Here is a 19,867-nt window from a genome sequence, read left to right as displayed (position 1 = left end):
TGCAGTTGTTTTATGTAACTTTCATTTCATTGGAAAATGTGGGAGGGTACTTGATATTACCTAAGTAAGATCAGTGGGTAAACACTGTCCACCCCAAACCAAATGATGCTGCCTTCAGGGAGTTGTCAGAAAGAAAGTCAAATGATACACCAAGACAGCACATTTGCATAAGCAAAGCCCTTCAGCACAGCTCGAACGTGTTCTTTATGAGGAGGCTCCAAGACACTTGGTAATTTCAAGAGTGAAGCAACAGAAGTCTTTCTTACTTTAAAGTCAGAAACTTCTGAAGAACTTCAAGCACAATTTTATAACAAAAGATATACTGCTTCTAAATATATATATATATATATATATATATATATATATATATATACAAAAAACAATGGAATGTTAATTGAATACCAATATCCACTTTCAGAAAACACATTTGTACTTTTCAACCACAAAGAAAAGTGCCTAAAAAGAGCAAACATTTAACCAAGAACTTCTTTATGTAAATACATTTTTTTAAATATCAGGAAGATAAATGATAATAATATAATTCTTGGTCTAGAACTAGTTAACTGAAGCTTAACTGAACAGAAGGGAAACTGACTCAATCTCAATCTCTTTATATCTTCACTGGATAAATCAAATTTAAACTTATTTTTTAGACGTAGCCTAGTTCAAATGAAATACTTCATATCATTGAACATTGCCTAAAGAAACCCTAAAAAAGATTTAGGGGTACCTGTTTATTTTCATTATCCATATTCTCTTGATCCCCCAATGATTAATATAACTAATCTGTGACATAAATGATTTCTTTTTTATGACATGTCAGTGACTTTGATATTTTAGTTGCAAATAAATATCCCCAAATTGCCATCCAGAAATTTATGGAAAATAACTTTAGATATGTTACTTAAAATGGCATTATGGACTAAGATGTGTTTGGGCATAGGGGACTTCAGTTTCAGTCTTGGCTCCTCTACTTGCTGTCTGAATGACATTATGGAACAAACTTCATTGCTCTGAACTTGAAGTACTTCATCAGTAATATCAGAGCATAACTAATGTCTACCTCAAACGGTGAGAATTCAATGAAACTGTGTAGGCAAAAGAGCTTTACAAATTGTAATGTGCTATACAATGTTCATCTTTATATTCATTATTGTTCTTATTAGAATTTATGTGGTGAGACTTACCTTTGTTTGGATCATTCCATAACGTTGTTCTCTCATTTGGCCCACTATATTCATGATGTTGAACTGTAACAGGATGACAGTAATTTTGTATTATCCATAGAGGGGGAAAACACAAAACTCACAGATGCCAAAGGAGTACACCATACTTCTTTTTTTTTTTTTCATACTTTTTTCCAGTAAAAGATATCTCAAGATTTAACCAGAAAGTTCTCATTTTCAGTCATAAGAAAATGTACTATGTTTAACCTTGTCTAATGGATAAGGAAGACTTGTTTAAATGGGTTTCCAGGAAAAAGCAGGAAGCAATCATTTATAATAAGAAATGTTCTCCAACAGAAATAACAACAAATTTGCCCCTGTGTATACTTTTCTGTTCTCAGAAGGGAGAACTTAAAGCAGCACTGTGATTCTGCAAAAGTCTGAAGCATAGAAGACTTTTTCTGGCCACAACAGTAACACAGCTGTTTCTCATATAAAGAGCCCTCTCAACTCAAATGGAGACCCCGAGCAACAGTTGGCCCAACACCAGATTCTGCACCTGTGCACGGAGACCAGCACTACCCAGTGTGGTCACTAAGCTGGTGCAGGTCTGCAAAGAGCTGTTGCTAGACCACAATGAGATGAGTCCAGAAACTGGTAATAAGTGTTTAGAAACTCTTACGGCAATCTGACAGTGGTGTAACATTGAGCAGCCTCATCAGTGGAACAAGATATAGACCAGCTCAGGTGTTGCTGAACTTGCCTGAAAAGTCACATGTGGTGTAAGCTGAGGACGAGTCATGTGCAGCAAGACCACAAGAAATTTAAGGTTTGTCAACTGTCAACTATAATCCAAAAGTACATAAAAATCAGAGAAAATGTAAGCATTCCTTTATTTATATAATTTGTCATTTCTATAATTTAAAATGTTAATTAAGCCTTTAAAAATTTTTATATTGAAATAATTATAGATACATAGTAAGTTGCAAAAAATGTACAGAGAGAGTCTGTGTATCCTTCACCTAGTTTCTCCCAATTATACCATCCTCTACAACTAGAGTATAATATCAAAACCAAAAAGTTGACATTGGTACAATCTACAGAGCTTATTCAGATTTTGCCAGTTTAACATGCAATCATTTGTGAGTGGGAGTGTATGTGTGAGTATGTATAGTTCTATAAAATATTATCACGTGAAAATTCATGCAAATGCAACCATGATCAAGGTGCATAACAGTTCCACCACAAGACTTCCTCCTGTTATCCATCAGAACTACCCACCCACCCCAACCCCCAACCCTTGGCAACCAGTAATCTGTTCTCCACCTCTATAGTTTTGTTATTTCAAGGGGATTACATAATGGAATCATGTAATATCTAACTTTTCGAGACTAACTTTTTTTTCATTTAGCCTAATTGCCTCAAGATTCATCCAAATTGAGTGTATCAGTAGTTCATTCCTTTTTATTGCTAAATAGTATTCCACAGTATGGACAAGTACCAATTTTTTTAACCATTAAACTTGTTGAAGAACATCTAGGTTGTTTCCCAGTTTTTGGTTATTATAAATAGATCTGCTATGAACATTTACATACAGGTTTTTGTGTGAACATAAGTTTTCATTTCTATGGAATAAATACCCAAGTGTTATTGCTAAGGTTATATGGTAAGTTTAGTTTAGTTCTGCTTTTCTTTTTTTTAAAGAAAATTTAAAACTATTTTCCAAACTGGATATACCATTTTACATTCATTCCTATAAGCAACATATGAGTAATCTAGTTTTTTCAAACCTTCACCAGCATTTGGTGTTGTCATTATTTTTTATATTAGCCTTTCTGATGGATATCTAGTGATATTTTATCATGTTCTTTTTTTTTAAACATCTTTATTGGAGTATAATTGCTTTACAATGGTATGTTAGTTTCTGCTTTATAACAAAGTGAATCAGTTATACATATACATATGTCCCCATATCTCTTCCCTCTCGCATCTCCATCCCTCCCACCCTCCCTAACCCACCCCTCTAGGTGGTCACAAGGCACCGAGCTGATCTCCCTGTGCTATGCGGCTACTTCCCACTAGCTATCTATTTTACGTTTGGTAGTGTACATATGTCCATGCCACTCTCTCACTTTGTCCCAGCTTACCCTTCCCCCTCCCCGTATCCTCAAGTTCATTCTCTAGTAGGTCTGTTTCTTTATTCCCATCTTGCCCCTAGGTTCTTCATGACCATTTTTTTTTTTAGATTCCATATATATGTGTTAGTATACGGTATTTGTCTTTCTCTTTCTGACTTACTTCACTCTGTATGACAGACTCTAGGTCCATCCATCTCACTAAAAATAACTCAATTTTGTTATTTTTTATGGCTGAGTAATATTCCACTGTATATATGTGCCACATCTTCTTTATCCATTCATCTGTCGATGGACACTTAGGTTGCTTCCATGTCCTGGCTATTGTAAATAGAGCTGCAATGAACATTGTGGTGCATGACTCTTTTTGAATTATGGTTTTCTCAGGGTATATGCCCAGTAGTGGGATTGCTGGGTCGTATGGTAGTTCTATTTTAAGTTTTTTAAGGAACCTCCATACTGTTCTCCATAGTGGCTGTATCAATTTACATTCCCACCAACAGTGCAAGTGGGTTCCCTTTTCTCCACACCCTCTCCAGCATTTGTTTCTAGATTTTTTGATGATGGCCATTCTGACTGGTGTGAGATGATATCTCATTGTAGTTTTGATTTGCATTTCTCTAATGATTAATGATGTTGAGCATTCTTTCATGTGTTTGTTGGTAATCTGTATATCTTCTTTGGAGAAATGTCTATTTAGGTCTTCTGCTCATTTTTGGACTGGGTTGTTTGTTTTTTTGATATTGAGCTGCATGAGTTGCTTGTAAATTTTGGAGATTAACCCTTTGTCACAAAAAGACCCCGAATAGCCAAAGCAATCTTGAGAAAGAAAAACAGAGCTGGAGGAATCAGGCTCCCTGACTTCAGACTATACTACAGAGCTACAGTAATCAAGACAGTATGCTACTGGCACAAAAATAGAAATATAGATCAATGGAACAGGATAGAAAGCCCAGAGATAAACCCACACACATATGGTCACCTTATCTTTGATAAAGGAGGCAAGAATATGCAGTGGAGAAAAGACAGCCTCTTCAGTAAGTGGTGCTGGGAAAACTGGACAGCTACATTTAAAAGAATGAAATTAGAACACTCCCTAACACCATACACAAAAATAAACTCAAAATGGATTAAAGACCTAAATGTAAGGCCAGACACTATCAAACTCTTAGAGGAAAACATAGGCAGAACACTCTATGACATAAATTACAGCAAGATCCTTTTGGACCCACCTCCTAGAGAAATGGAAATAAAAACAAAAATAAACAAATGGGACCTAATGAAACTTAAAAGCTTTTCACAGCAAAGGAAACCATAAACAAGATGAAAAGACAACCCTCAGAATGGGAGAAAATATTTGCAAATGAAGCAACTGACAAAGGATTAATCTCCAAAATTTACAAGCAGCTCATGCAGCTCAATATCATGGTTTTAATTTTATTTCCCTAAAGGTTAATGAAGCTGAGCATCTTTTCATGTGCTTATTTATCATCAATACATCCTCATTGTTGAAATGTCATGTCTTTTACCCATTTTCTAACTGAATTACTTGCCTATTTATTTATTTATTTATTTTACTATTGAGTTTTGAGGATTCTTTATATACTCTAGATGTGAGACCTCTGTTGGATATGTGGATTGCAAACAGTTTTTCCAAGTCTGTAGCTTGTCTTTTCATCCACTTCATAGCATCTTTCATATAACAAATAATTTTAATTTGCTTTCCCCCTAATATTAGTGATGGCAAGAATGTCTGCTCTCACCACCTGTTTTCAACACACTTGAAGTTCCAGGTAGCGCAATAAGACCAGAAAAAAGAAATATGAGGCAAATGAATTGGAAAGGAAGAGGTAAATGTGTCCCTACTTGCAGATGGAATGATTGTCTATGCAGAAAATCCCAAGGAATCTGAAAACAAAACAAAACAGGACAAAAAAAACTCTTAGAACTAATAAGTGAGTTCAACAAGATCATAGGATACAAGATCAACATGCAAAAATCAACTGCATTTGGGGACTTCCCTGGTGGTGCAGTGGTTAAGACTCCATGCTCCCAATGCAGGGGGCCCAGGTTTGATTCCTGGTCAGGGAACTAGATCCCACATGCATCCTGCAACTAAGAGTTCACATGCCACAACTAGGAGCCCACCTGCCACAACTAAGGAACCCATGTGCCGTAACTAAGACCCGGCACAACCAAATAAGTAAATAAATATTTTTTAAAAACACAAAACTCAACTGCATTTGTACATACGTGTACACACAATGAACATGGTAGTAAAAACACAGTACCATTTACAACTGCTTCAAAGAAAATGAAATAAAATAAATCTAACAAAACACGTACAGAAGCTATATGCTGAAAATGACAAAATGCTGATGGAAGAAATCAAAGAAGACTTAAATAGAGAGACATACCACATTCATACTGGAAGATCCAACATAGTAAAAATGTCAATTCATCCTATCAAAATCCCTCAAGCTTTTTTGTAAACATAGACAAGCTAATTTTAAAATTTATATGGAAAGGCACAGACCTATAATGGTTAAAACAATTTTGCAAGAGAAGGAATCACTCTCCCTGATATTAAGACTTCCTATATAGCTACAGGAATCCAAAGTGTGATAATGGCGAAAGGACAGACACATGGATCAATGAAACAGAATATAGAACTAGAAATAGGCCCCATACAAATATTCCCAATGATTTCTGACAAAGGTGTAAAAACAATTCAGTGGAGGAAGAATAGCAAGTGAGCCTTGACTTAAACCTTGCCCCTTATAAAAAAATTAACTCAAAATGGACTATGGACTTAAATGTAAAACATAAAACTACAGAACTTTAGAAAAGGACATAGGAAAAATTCTTTAGGACCTAAAAATTCTTTAGGCTAGTTGAGGAGTTCTTAAACTTGACACCAAAAGCATGATCCATAAAAGGAAATATTGATAAAATGGAACTTCAATGAATTTAAAAACCATTGTTTCTTGAAAGTCTGTTAATTTGTAATTTAAGATTAGGCAAATTATGAAAATATATTTGTATTATTCATTTTTAACCTTAATTTACTGATGGCAAAAGCTGCTGCACTGGATTGTCCTGACAAGAAAAGGCACAGCTTTTCTGAATATAGCTGTAGTGGTTAACCAAATGATAATAGTGGAAGTAACTACAAAGAAATGAAGACCAAAAGAGTTCATGTTAATTTTACCTAGCATTATGATTCCTCATACATTGAGTTTTATAGCCATGATTAATTGTGAATTGCTAAAACCACACTTGTATTAATTGCAAAGATGTACTGGCTAACAAAGCAAAGAAACCATTAAAATGTGCTTGTTACTTACAGAACAAAAGAAGTAAGTTCCAAGACAAAAGAATTATTTTAAAGAATACTAAAATAAAAAGCTCATGTTCAACATTTCACATGTAACATTAATACTCTGCAGACTTACAAAATAGCACTTTGAATTGCTAAGACTAAAAACCGTTACACGATTGCCAGATAATGGTGACAGACTGTACTGAAGGTGCTATATTGAAAATCTGGGCTGAAGGTGTGGCAAAAAAAGATAGTTAAAGTACCATTTTCTAATGAAGCCACAGCTTGACGAATTCAGGGACTGGCTAGTGATGAGAAGTCATAACAACTCAGGAAACAAAAGTAACAAAGTATTTACCATTGCAACTTACTAACTGCACAGCTATTGCTAACATAGTGATTCAGTATATGTTTGATTTGAAAGTGATGTGATAAGAAGGAAGAATTCTTCCTTTTCTCAGTTTGATTAGTGATAAACACAACTAACTAGTCTTAAACTGCATAAAAATGCAAAGTGCTACATTGTCATCAAATGTAATTTGGAGCTTAAGTTTTGTGTAGGATTATGTTCTGGTAGTAGAGCTGCAATGACAAGAAAACAAGTCTGAGGTAGTTATACAGATTAAAGAATTTATCCAAAAGATAAACCAACACACTGCTTCATCAAGAAAGTCTTGCTACCAAAAAAAAAAAAAAAAGAACCCTGCCAGATGAACTGGACAGTGTGTTTAGTGATGTGGTAAGAATTTTTGATTTCGTAAAGGTTAATGTGTTAAATTTTGGATTACTCACTTCATTATGTGATAATATGGTAACATAATTAACAACTGTTAGAGGGGAAAGTTCTATCAAGAATGTTTCAACTACAGAGCAATATCAGTGTTGGCAAGAGAAGAGCCAGTTTGCTCCCAATGTTTTAAGGATTTTTAAGCAGGCTTACTTAGAAATAAAAACGGCTATAAAATAACAATAAAAAGAAATAAATGGTTACATATTCTCAGATTTTCATATCCTTTAGAGTTATAATTGATAAACTAATCTTAAAATGTCAGCCACACACGGCTGGTATACAGCTTGCAGCATGTAAGACTCCCTGTGTGATTTCCAAAACGCACAAACTGGTCTACATCCTGTTCACCAAGGCCAACCCACTGTCATGCTCTTGGATGTCACAGCAATATATCAAACTGCTTTGAAAGTTTCTAAATGCTTACTCTCAATTTCAGAAAACTTATCTTTCTGCAAATAACACAGATTGTTGCTGGTCCAAGACCATACTTTGAGTAGCTCTGGTGGACAAAATTTCTGAAAAGAGTAGAGAGGGGCATAAGTAAGAACATTTGACAGCTCAAGGCTCTATGAAAAGCCAATAAGGCAACAATGGATGCATTTCCTTTTTTTGAACCACTATTTTCCATCAAATCTAAGCATCCTTAATTGTAAAATACATCACTATTTTACATACCACTAAGAAAAACACTGTCAATTAAACTGACAGATGATTTATCATAAAACACATATTGAGTTTAAACAAGGTACACTGTTGGGGAAAAAAAGTGCTCCTCAGAATCACAAAATACAATACTTATAGATTTTACAGTTTCTATAAGGAATATAAAGTAAGAACAAATATAAACAAATAAATTATGATGAAGAATATATAAAATAAAAATTATGCTAATGCGTTTTCTGTTAAAAGGATAAAACAACATTAATTATAGGAACAGATAACATCAGACTCATACTACCTAAATTTTCAGCATTTTGGGGACATTTGTCATTTTTTTACCACCCAGTTTATATTCATTCTTTGTTAAAAAAAACAAAACAAAACTCTCAGTTTGCTTTGGAAAACCATTCCTCTCTCATTCTCAGCCGTATGGCCTGGAGTAGTCCTGACAGACCTTAATGGACCAGCATCTCCCACAGTGATCAGTTTAGGGAAAGGGCTATAACTGAAGCGGAAACAGTGAAATGCTAGGAGATACTGGCTCAAGCTTCTGAGAAAAAGAAACTCCCTCTGTCCTCCAGGGAGTTTCTGGGAGAGGACATTTTTCTACCCCTGACGTAATACTACCTTAGAATGGAGAGTTGTAGAACCCATGCAGCCAATTTGCTATCATAAGGGAGAGTTTGTCACTGTTGGGGTATAACTACATAATGCCTAAGAGAGCAGAGATTTAACATTTGTTCTGATAACAAGATAACTCTGCAAAATTTGCCTACCAGGACAAATGCCTCGTAGCCCCTGTTGTCTATGACTGAGGTATGGATTTTCATATTCCTTGTGGGCATGGTGAGAGCCGCTTTCCCCCCCACCCCACAGTGCCTGCTAACTAAACAAATGTCTTCCCCTCCTCACTTCTGCAGCACAGGAAAGCAGTTCAGTAAAAGTAGGTCTTTTGGGGCACAGATCTAAAGTCACATTCCCTAATTAATCAGTAATAAAGATCATAGTAGAATCACCATATGTCTAATTCTTGTGTTTATCCCTTAGCTGGTTCCAAATTTAGGAGGAAAATAAAGAATTGTTAATGGTTGACTCAAACCCAACAATATTATTATCCTTATTTTACATATGAGAAAACTAAGTTTCAGAGAAGATGAGCAATTTGCAGAAAGTCACCAAAATCTAAAATGTGTGGCAAAACTGGCAGTCAAACCCAGGGACCTCTCATTAACTCTGAAGTCTACTTTTTTTTCCCAATGTGCTCACATGCATGTATTTCTGTTCATTAAAAATAGGCACACATCATCAACATTCTCTAACAAGATTCTAAAAACTGTATGTGTGGGTGGAGGGAAAGAAAAGGAAAATGAACTCATGTTTACGATGCACCTACCACGCTCCAGACACTGTCCGAAGCCATTCATTTGCATTGTGTACTTTAATCCTCACAACCACCTCCAAGAACCTGCAGCAGTTAAGTGAGAAGCAGGTATCCAAAGCTCACAGGCTCTCTATTTACTCAGTTGCTCTTGAAGGCCAAATATCAGTCTTCAGCTATTAGAAGGCTGTTAAAAGTATAGTGTTTACTAACAGCATCAGTTTATCTGCTTAATTCACACACTTACTGAAAAGTTCTTTTCAATGGCACAGAACACAACATCCACACATAGGAACACCCCTGTCCGGCCCACGCCAGCACTGCAGTGAACAATGATGGGTCCTGTAAGGTGGCTCTTCCTCACATAACGAACATACTTTATAAAACCTTCTGCTGAGGCAGGAGTGCCATGGTCTGGCCACTTGGTGAACTGCAAGTGTTTTACAAAGTGACTAGCTCCTGTCTGTGGGGGTGGGGTGGGGAGGGAGAGAGGGAGAAAGGGAAAGAGAGAGAAGGAGGGAGGGAGAGAGGAAGGCAGAGAGAGAGGAGAGGTTTATCAATGTCTTATAGTAGAGATCTTCTTTTAATTTCTAATATGCCAGAAATAGTTAATAATAATTGCTATATGGTAATAGGATAATAAAAATAAAAATACTAACAGGTGACAGGAATTTAGCCCTTACTCTGTGCCAGGTACTGTGCTAAGGACTTCACACGCATTATCTCATTTAATCCTCACATCAACCCTGGGGAGGCAAGCACTGTGATATCCTCAGGTTACAGATAAAAAAGTAAGAATTTGATTGACTGATAGATGTGTGCTAGGTCAGAAGGCTCATATGTTTAGAGCTGGGACAATAATGTAGTCCTCCCAAATCTAACTCTACCATCTTTCTTCTGCACCATGAGAATGTAGAAGAGTCCAAACAAACCAAGAATCCAAAACACTTAGGATGAAAGATGAGCTAACATGTTAGGAATAAGATAGAAAAGCAATCTATCTTGGCTTAAATATTATGATACTAAATTTAATTAAAACAGTAAGTGCTGCCAAGTTGCTTAACCGGGATTTGGTGGGGGGCAACCTCCTCTGGTGATGAGGACAGGGCAGTTAATGACCATGTGAGTAGACTTTGGTCTCCACTCTTGTGCTGAACCCCCTGAAAGCGGAGCCACGGAACTCTCCTCAGGGTTGACAGATAAAGCACTTTGAGTTTACTGATCATCCTTTCCAGAGGGTTCACCCTTTCCCCAATGTGGAGCCCTCATTTTACTTCACTGGGCACCCTCGTGAAAAAACTCAGGAAGGGTTTCTCACTGCTCCTCTGCTTCTCCCTAATGCACCACTTTTTTCTGCGTTCCAAATAGAAATACAATTTTCCTAAGTTCCAAATAGAAAACCTCAATTTTGAATCATCGGTACAGGAAATTGGATGAGGAAAACGATACTTGAAAATCTTGTGAAGGCACCAAATTGAGGATAGCTCTCACTCCATCACATATTTTAGGGATTAAATCTTTCATGCACTGTTGACCACTGAGAACCTGCACGAAGGTGGGCCTCACTGGTTTCCTGACACAGTGCCATGATGCAGATTCTCCGAACATCAACCCCATGGTTTTGAGGCTTGTGGGCCTCAGCCCAAAGGCCACCATCCTAGACGCCCTTGTCAAGGGTGCACAGGTGGAACCAAGCATTTGAGTCCTTGCAGACAGGTCATTCTTCTGGGCCTCCCACCTGCCCTGTATTCTCCAAGCAAGCTGTCCTTCTCGTGCCATAGCATGTATCACATGTCATTTGGAACTGGTGTTTTCTTTCCCCACTAGACTGTAAGCACTCTAAGAGTTGAGACTGTGTCTGTTTTCTGTCTCCAGCATCTGGCACAATAATTGGTTAATAAGAGGGAATCAACAAGTCTTAGGAGAGTGAAGGATCAGGCAAATCCTCAGGTGTACAGAGCAAGCACAGGGCCTAGCACACAGCCAGCAAGCTCTCCATCAATGTCCGCCATTATTACTATTCTTGGCCTCCTTGGTCACACCACTCTATGCTCTGATCCTCATGCTCTTCAATTCTATCTTTTCCCCTCCCTCCCCACTTCTCTATCTCTTCAACATCTCCCTTTGCACTCAGGCCCCCATCCCACAGTAAACTCGTGGAAACCATCATCACTTCCCTAAATGCTTCTTCCACTTCCTGGCCTTGCCTCCCAGGGGCACTGCACTCTGCAGCCCTCTCTAATCAAGGCCACCTATTTTCCTGTACTCCAGGTACCACAGAGCCTAGAGATTAGGTTGCATACCCCTTGCTGCCCAATGCTATTTCCAATTCATTATTCCTTCTCTTTGTACAAAAACCTCTCTTCCTTTTGAGTTTCATACCTCTCAGCTTCATCTTCTCATCGCTATCACTCTACCACAGATTCTGACCGGGCAAATTTGGGATCTCAACAGCCAAACAGACACTCTAACCTCACATTTTTATTTCTCTCTTGCAGAGGAGACCATTTCTTTCTTCTAGTCCTCACAATGTGATCATTCCTTGGACTCACCATCACCTATAATGTCCAATATCAAAAATCTTCCAGTTCTTAGATTCCAACATCATTTTCTGAGCAGAAGCTCTTATGCTACCACCTCATTTGTGCTTCACTTCAACTCCAACAATGCGACTAAATGGAGCTCTCCTGTCCTTGTTGTCCTCCATTTCCTCCTAGCCCCTGATTCCATCCTTCTCCCTAAATTTAGACTTCATGGCTGATTATCTAAATCATTCTCTTACCAAACTGTCAACTCCTTTCATCCTTTGAATCCTGCCACATATACTAAGCAACATCCCTCCCTGGGTAAGTCTCATAACCTGTGGTCAGGAATCCCATGGTTAGGAAAAAATTAATCACATAGTTGCATATTTTACTGTTATTGCAAATTATGTGTTCCAACCTCAGCACCTCCAGCAACCCTTTTCCTGATCATTGCCTGTGCTCCAATCAACTTCTTTGATGATGACTCCAAATCTCATCACTCTTTTCAAGTTTCCAGTTTAACTCCCATCCCCTTCACTCCTATAGAACCCATGTATCACCTACCTGCTAATCAAATCCACTTAGAGCAATGTAACATCACTTTCTCCTATAAATCATTCCTTTTCTACTTTCTGAGTCTGTTAGAGCAAGAAATGAATTATTCTAGACCAATACTTCCCAATAGAACTTTCTACAATGATGAAAATGCTCTATATCTTTGCTGCCCATATGGTAGCCACTAGTAACATGTGATTAAATACTAGAAGTGTGGATACTACAAATGAGGAACTGAATTTGTTATTTTATGTAAGTTTAAATAATTTAAATATAAAATAGCCAAATGTGGCTATCGCATTTGACAGCATAATTTTTGAACACTCCTTATAAGTCACAAGTCACATAAAGTCTGCCAATTTTATCTGAATAACACCAAAGTCTTTGCTTTCTATCTAACTGTTAACTGCCCTAGTTGATCATGGACTCTTCTTACTAAAATTGTTCAATGTCTCCCAATTATCTTCATAATGAAGTTCATGTTCCTTAGCTGAAATCCAAGACATTTCATGTTCTGGCTTTCTCTATTTATTTTCTATAGCCTCATCTCACCTCTCATTACTCCCTGGCATTGAACTTTTACATTCCAGAAACACTTAACTACTTGTATCTCTCTATACACATCCCATGCTATTTTATACCTTGATCATCTACTTCCTCTTTCCAGCTTTCTCCTTTGGGTAATTCTCAATCCAGATGTCACCTCCTCTAGCAAATCTTCCCCCCAAGCCCAAGGAGAGCTAAGTACTTCCCTTCTGAGCTCCCAAAGCACCCCATACAAATCTCAATATTACCACATTCATTGAGCACAGTAACTGGAGGTACCAGTGAGCGCGCCGAACTCTTTGCTACTCAGCAAGGAGCAACAGTGCCTGGCACAGTGATTATCAGGAGATCTTAAGGACTCCATACATATCTGTCACTCTCAGCAGAAGCAGCCGAAGTACATCCCAGGATTAGGCAACTTCCAACACTCACTCTCAACCGCCCCAACTCCCCTTTTCAATTTTTTCATCTCTCCAGTCAGAGTTTGGTTAGGCAGAAGTAGAAGTGGTGTTGTCTTAGTTTCTGGTACCAGGGAGAAGTAAAAACAAGTTACTTTAAAAAGTATCCCCAGCTATGTCCCATCTTACTCCTAACTTCTCGTCCTGACACGTGTGCTTATATAATGAAATATATATATCTAACACTGATTTTTTTTAACTTACGGACTTCTTGACAACTTGAAATATTCGAATGATGAAATATTGAAGTATCTGGTAGTTCTCCAGGAAGATATGACAATTTTTCAGTTCCGAAGGTTTTTTTCATAGAAACGGGCCAGTAATGGTGGCATTTGATAACTCCACCTTCTACCTCTCTGGTTATCATGACAATAACATTAGAGTTATTTTCCAAAACCATTTGCCAAAAGTCATTTGTGGTAGTTGGCAGTGGTCCTTGGGTAGCAATATAATAATACTCTTCTCCAGAATTGACTATTTTAATATAACTAGCATTGATGTAGTACTTGTTTTCTCCAAGAGGAACACGTGTTGAATCATCTATTACAAACGCAGAAACATAGGGCAGACAAAGGAAAAGCAAGAGATGCAATACACCCAGATTTCATGAAACCCTTTCACACAGGTAAATCCATTTATCTCTTTGACCAACAGAGAAGATGGCATAGGAATTTCTTTTCAAAGGGTTATTTCAGTCCATGAATTTAAATTCTTCCCTCCCCAAAACCTACTGGCATGACCTAAGAAATATACAATTAGGTTAAGGCAGTTTTTTAAAAAATCAGTTTCTGAACAGAGAAGGATGCCATTGGTATCCAGACATTTTGAGAGATTTCTGTTACATATGGCACAGGTAGGAATAGGCCAAGGGAGGTACCTCCTAGCCTGTGACTGAACACAGCAAAGGAGGAGGCCTCTGAGGGAGCAAGTGAATGAATGACATTCTCCTACAAATCCAGAAAACTTGCAAGCCCAGAGCAGCAGAGCCAGGAGGGAGAAAAAAAAAAAAAGATTGGGGTACTTGAGCAGATACAAATCCCAGGATTACTGTAATTCTACCAATGCCCCACACACAAGGCAGCCATCTTTTATGTCCATTCCCAGCCTTCACGTGGTGAAGTGGCATGCTAATCAAAGGTATTGTGGCAAAACGATGCTACAAAGGGGATTTGCTCCAAGTAACATGGGACTCGTCCAACATGGACTATTATAACAAATAGGAGAGGGGAAAATCCAACTACTTGGCTCACTAATAAACTCCACTGGCCCAGGAACTCTCTTCACTTTACACAGACATCTGGAGCTCTGGTTCCTCCACTGCTCCCACAGAGAGAAGAAAAGGAGGGTCCTTCCCTGCCATGCAGTGGTCTCACCAATAGTTCCTCTCCATTACTCAAGGTCATGCGACCCACTTATCTCCCAAAAACACTATGACCAAGATCACTGAAGAGGGCTTACACAATTTCTGACAGAACCTTTCTCAAATTCCAAAATAGCAAACATAAATCTCTCCTTGTAAATATGAATAAATAGAAAAAACAATCACTAGATATATAAAGATATCTAGTACTTCACAAAAGTATATAATTCTGAGAAATCACAGCAAATGTCTTCCTTTCTATAAGAGAGAAGAATACTTTAAAAACTCCTATTTGCATTTTAAATGAAATTTGAGCAAACATTATTTTATTATTTAAAAGAATGATGTATATCTGTTTATTGACATAAATTTGTTATATTATTAAATTATAAAGGAGGTAAAAGAGCATTAAAGTGAGATCTTTCATCATATGTATGTATGTATACATATATATCATATATAAACATATGATTAAAAACCTGGCAAGTATTCATCAAAATGCTAGCAGTGACTATTATCTAAATTTTTATAGTGAATATGTACCATTTTGCAGAAGAAAATAATTTTTTATTTTCAAAAGGGAGATTTAACATGTAAAAATGAAACAATCTAAAGTAATAAAAGCTTGCTTTCAAATAAAAACCACAATTACTCAATTAAAATCCCTAAAATGAGAAGCGAACAGAAAAACAAATTAGTGATTTAGAAAACCAGCTTAAGGAATTTTCCCAGAACTCAAAAAAAAAAAACAAAGTGAAAAAAATGACAATAATTATTAAAATACTAAAGGATTCAGAGCACATAGAAAGAATATATAAAAGGAAGGAGTTTCAGAAACAAACTATGGAACACAGGCATACCTCAGAGATAAAGTGGGTTTGGTTCCAGACCACCACAATAAAGGTACTATCGCAATAAGCGAGTCACATGAATTTTTTTGTTCCCCAGTGCATATAAATGTTTATACTATACTGTAGTCTACTAAATGTGCAATAACATTATATCTATAAAACAATATACGTATTTTAATTAAAAAATACTTTACTGCTAAAAAATGCTAACCATCATCTGAGCCTGCAGCAAGTTGTAATCTTTTTGCAACAGTAACAGCAAAGATCACTGATCATATCACTATAACAAACATAATCATAATGAAAAAGTTTGACATATCGCGAAAATTACCAAAATGTGACACAGAGACATGAAGTGAGTCCATGCTGTTGGAAAAATGTGCTCAACAGAGGGTTGCCACAAACTTTCAATTTGTAAAAAACACAGTATCTGCAAAGTACAATAAAGTGTAGGGCTATAAAACCAGGTATGCCTGTATTTAGCAAGAAAGAAATAAGTAGTCATAGGAGAAAAGTTCCCCTCAAAAAGGAGATAGTAAGAGATGATCATGAGCCCACTGCCACAAGTAATTTGCCTCCAAGTGAGTTCCCTGATCAGAAGCAAGGCTGTGTGGACTACCATGATGGTGGATAAGGCATCCTGCAAGTCCAGATGGTAGATCTGGTAGAAGCCTGTATGCGAGGAAGGCAAATCCATATCTAGTGTCTATTTTAGTATGAAAAAAAGCACCGTTCTTTCTATGACAGAAGCAGTCCAATGCAGTCAACCTGCCATCAAGTAGCTAGCTGGCTGATCACCCTGGGAAATGGCGCCATATTGGGGCCTCAGTGTTGGTCTTTGCTGCTGGCAGATTGGGCACTCAGCAGTGGCCATAGCAAGGCCAGCCTTGGTGAGTGGAAGTCCATGTTGATGAGGAGCCCATGCATAGCTTCTATTCCTGCCAGCATGTCTACTTTGTTCATAAATCCACTGGGTAATGACAGGAGTGGCTGGGAAAGAGGCTGACCAGTATCTACAGAATAGGTCATCCTATCCACTTGATTATTAAAACCTCTTCTTAAATCACCCTTTGATGAGCATTCACAAAGGACACAAATATATTCATGTTTTTGGCCTTTTCAGAGAGATCTATACACATTTCTCTCTCCCAGATTTCCTTGTGACCAATTTTCCAGTTATGTTTCTTCCAAGTCCTTGACCATTCAGCTAAACAATTGGCTATAGGCCATGAATTAGTAAAGATTTGTACCTCTGGCCATTTCTGCTTCCAAACAAAATGAACAACCAAGCGCTTTGCTCAAAGTTCTACCAACGGGGAAGATTTCCCTTCACTACTGTCCTTCAGGCATGTCCCCAAAACGGCATTGTAGTGCAGCTGCTGTCCACTTCCAGGTGGTGCCTGCGTATGGTGCAGAACCATCTGTAAACCAGGTCCCAGTTTTCTCTTCCTCAGTCAATTGATCATAGGGAACTTGTCATGAAGCCACAGGTACAGGCTGAGAAAGAGAAGGTAATGTAGCAGGAGAGGGGACCATGGGCATTTTGGCCACTTCATGTAACTTATTTGTACCTTCAGAGCCTGCTCAAGCCCGACCTTGTATACACCACTTCCATTTGATGATGGAATGCTGCTGTGCACGCCCAACTTTCAGGCTCATGGTTAAGTGTTCAGTCTCTACTAAGGCCCGGTAGCAGGTCAAAAGCTGTTCTCAAAAGGAACAGCTCTCAAGAGTAGAGTAGTTGTTATACACAGAGACTGGCAAGGCTTTACTCCAAAATCCCATGGGCATGAGCTGTGATTCATCGATAAGGACCTGACAAAGGCTTCAAACAGTATCCCTATCTTCCACTGACATTGCATCTACTGGATCCTGTGGCCCAAGTGGCAAAGCAGCTTGCACAGCAGCCTAGACCTGTGGCATAGCTTTCTCTTGTTCTGGGCCCCACTCAAAACTAGCAGCTTTTGAGTCTCTTGGTAAATGGGCCAGAGTAGCACACCCAAATGAGGAATATGTTGCCTCCAAAGTTCAAAGAGGACCACTAGGCACTGTGCCTCTTTTGGCTGTAGAAGGGGTCAGATGCAAATCTTATCCTTCACCTTAGAAAGGATGATTCTGACATGCCCCACACCACTGGACCTCTAGAAATTTCACTGAAGTAGAAGGCCACTGAATTTTTTGATTCATTTCCCACTCTCTGACACACAAATGTCTTATCTGTAAGTCTAGAGCAATCAGTTGCTACTTCTTGCTCACTAGGTTCAATCAGCATGATGTCATCAATATAATGGACCACTGTGATAATATTAAGTAATGGAAAGGTGATCAAGATCCCTGTGAACTATGACATAGGGATGGAGAGTTGATATTTCCCTGAGGTAGAACAGTAAAGATGTACCACTGGCCTTGCCAGCTGAAAGCAAACTGTTTCTTTTGGTCTTTACTAACAGGTATGGAGAGAAAGCATTAGCCAGATCAACAGGTACACACCAGGTACCAGGGGATGTGTTGATTTTCTAAAGCAATGAAATCGCATCTGGTACAGCAGTTGCACTTGGAGTCACCACCTGCTTAAGCTTACAATAATCCACTGTCATTCTCTAAAATCTATATCTGTTTTCTGCATAGGTCAAACAGGTGAGTTGAGTGGGGATGTGGTGGGAATCACCACCCCTGCATCCTTTAAGTCCTTGAAGGTGGCACTAGTCTCTGTATTATCTCCAAGAATGCAGGATTGCATTTAGTTTACTATTTTCCTAGGTAGAAGCAGATCTAGTGGCTTCCACTTGGCCTTTTCCGCCATATTAGCCCTCACTCCACAGGTCAGGGAACCAATGTAGGGATGCTGCCAGTTGCTGAGTATATTTAGTTCAATAATGTATTCTAGAACTGGAGAAATAACCATAGTGGGTCAGCACCCACTGGACCCACTGTGAAATGGACCTGAGCTAAAACTCCATCAATTATCTGACCTCCATAAGCACCACTAACTGGTAGACCACAGTGATGCTTTGGGTCTCCTGAAATTAGTGTCACATTAGTGCCAGTATCAGTAGCACTGGCAAAGAAGATTCTTCAGAGTTTAGGGATTTGATGTGTGCATCTTCACCAGGATCTTCCCATATGTTTCTGTTCCAATTTTCAGGATCACATTCCTTCTCACTCAGTGCCATCACTTTAGCAGCAAACACCCTGCAAGGTTGGGAATTCAATTTCCATTGTATTTTAGCCATTTGCACATGAGACTCTGGGTTAGATTTTCAGAGGTCTCAGTTCCATAATTATAGGAGATAGGGGTTTCTTTCAGGGCAGACATAAAACTTTTAGGTCATTTATGTGGTGCTTGAGCCAGAAATTTGAAACCCTTTCTTATTAATTAATTAATTTATTTATTTATGGCTGTGTTGGGTCTTCGTTTCTGTGCGGGGGCTTTCTCTAGTTGCGGCGAGCGGGGGCCACTCTTCATCGCGGTGCGCGGGCCTCTCACTATCGCGGCCTCTCCTGTTGCGGAGCACAGGCTCCAGACGCGCAGGCTCAGTAATTGTGGCTCACGGGCCCAGCTGCTCCGCGGCATGTGGGATCTTCCCAGACCAGGGCTCGAACCCGTGTCCCCTGCATTGGCAGGCAGACTCTCAACCACTGTGCCACCAGGGAAGCCCTGAAACCCTTTCTTTCCCTACTTTGTCCAGTGCAATTAGCAGCAACCAGCCAATCTCATTATACTTGTTAGTTTGACAAAAATACTCTAAGGTATTAAATACACAGTTATCTAGAACCTTGCCTCTTATAAGTATTTGAGTAGGAATATCCAGTGGTGAGATTTTGTGTATCTCTATTGCCATATCACACCATGAATTACCAGTGCTCTCTTTACTACTAGCAATAAAGTCATTAATGCCTTTAAATTTTGTCAGATTAGGGAACTAATTCATAAAACCTATCCTTAAGATTCTATTCCTCTAGAACCACTCTTGGTTCCAAAATTTGTATTAGTCAGTGTTCTCTAGGGAAACAGAATCAATTGGCTATATATACACAGTAAAAGAGATTTACTTTAAGGAATTGGCTCACATTACTATGGGGGCTAGCCAGTCTGCAATTTGCAGGGCAGGCTGTCAGGT

The 19,867-nt window shown here is 38.4% G+C and overlaps 1 protein-coding gene across 1 annotated transcript in view; it reads right to left on the bottom strand.

Moving 5' to 3' along the window:
* Positions 1 to 262: 262 nt before the first annotated feature.
* The window catches only part of PTPN20 (protein tyrosine phosphatase non-receptor type 20), a 29,284-nt gene continuing 9,679 nt past the window's right edge, over positions 263 to 19,867 (bottom strand). Inside the window, 5 exon segments of the mRNA XM_057530600.1 lie at positions 263 to 328; positions 1,188 to 1,250; positions 9,699 to 9,914; positions 13,740 to 13,838; positions 13,840 to 14,075. Of these exon segments, the coding sequence (XP_057386583.1) occupies positions 263 to 328; positions 1,188 to 1,250; positions 9,699 to 9,914; positions 13,740 to 13,838; positions 13,840 to 14,075 (680 nt within the window).

The sequence above is a fragment of the Balaenoptera acutorostrata genome, chromosome 16 (genome assembly GCF_949987535.1).
Source record: "Balaenoptera acutorostrata chromosome 16, mBalAcu1.1, whole genome shotgun sequence".
In the NCBI taxonomy this organism is placed as follows: Eukaryota; Metazoa; Chordata; class Mammalia; order Artiodactyla; family Balaenopteridae; genus Balaenoptera; species Balaenoptera acutorostrata.
Note: the sequence above shows the minus strand (reverse complement) of the source record. Positions and strands in the feature narration are given on the sequence as shown.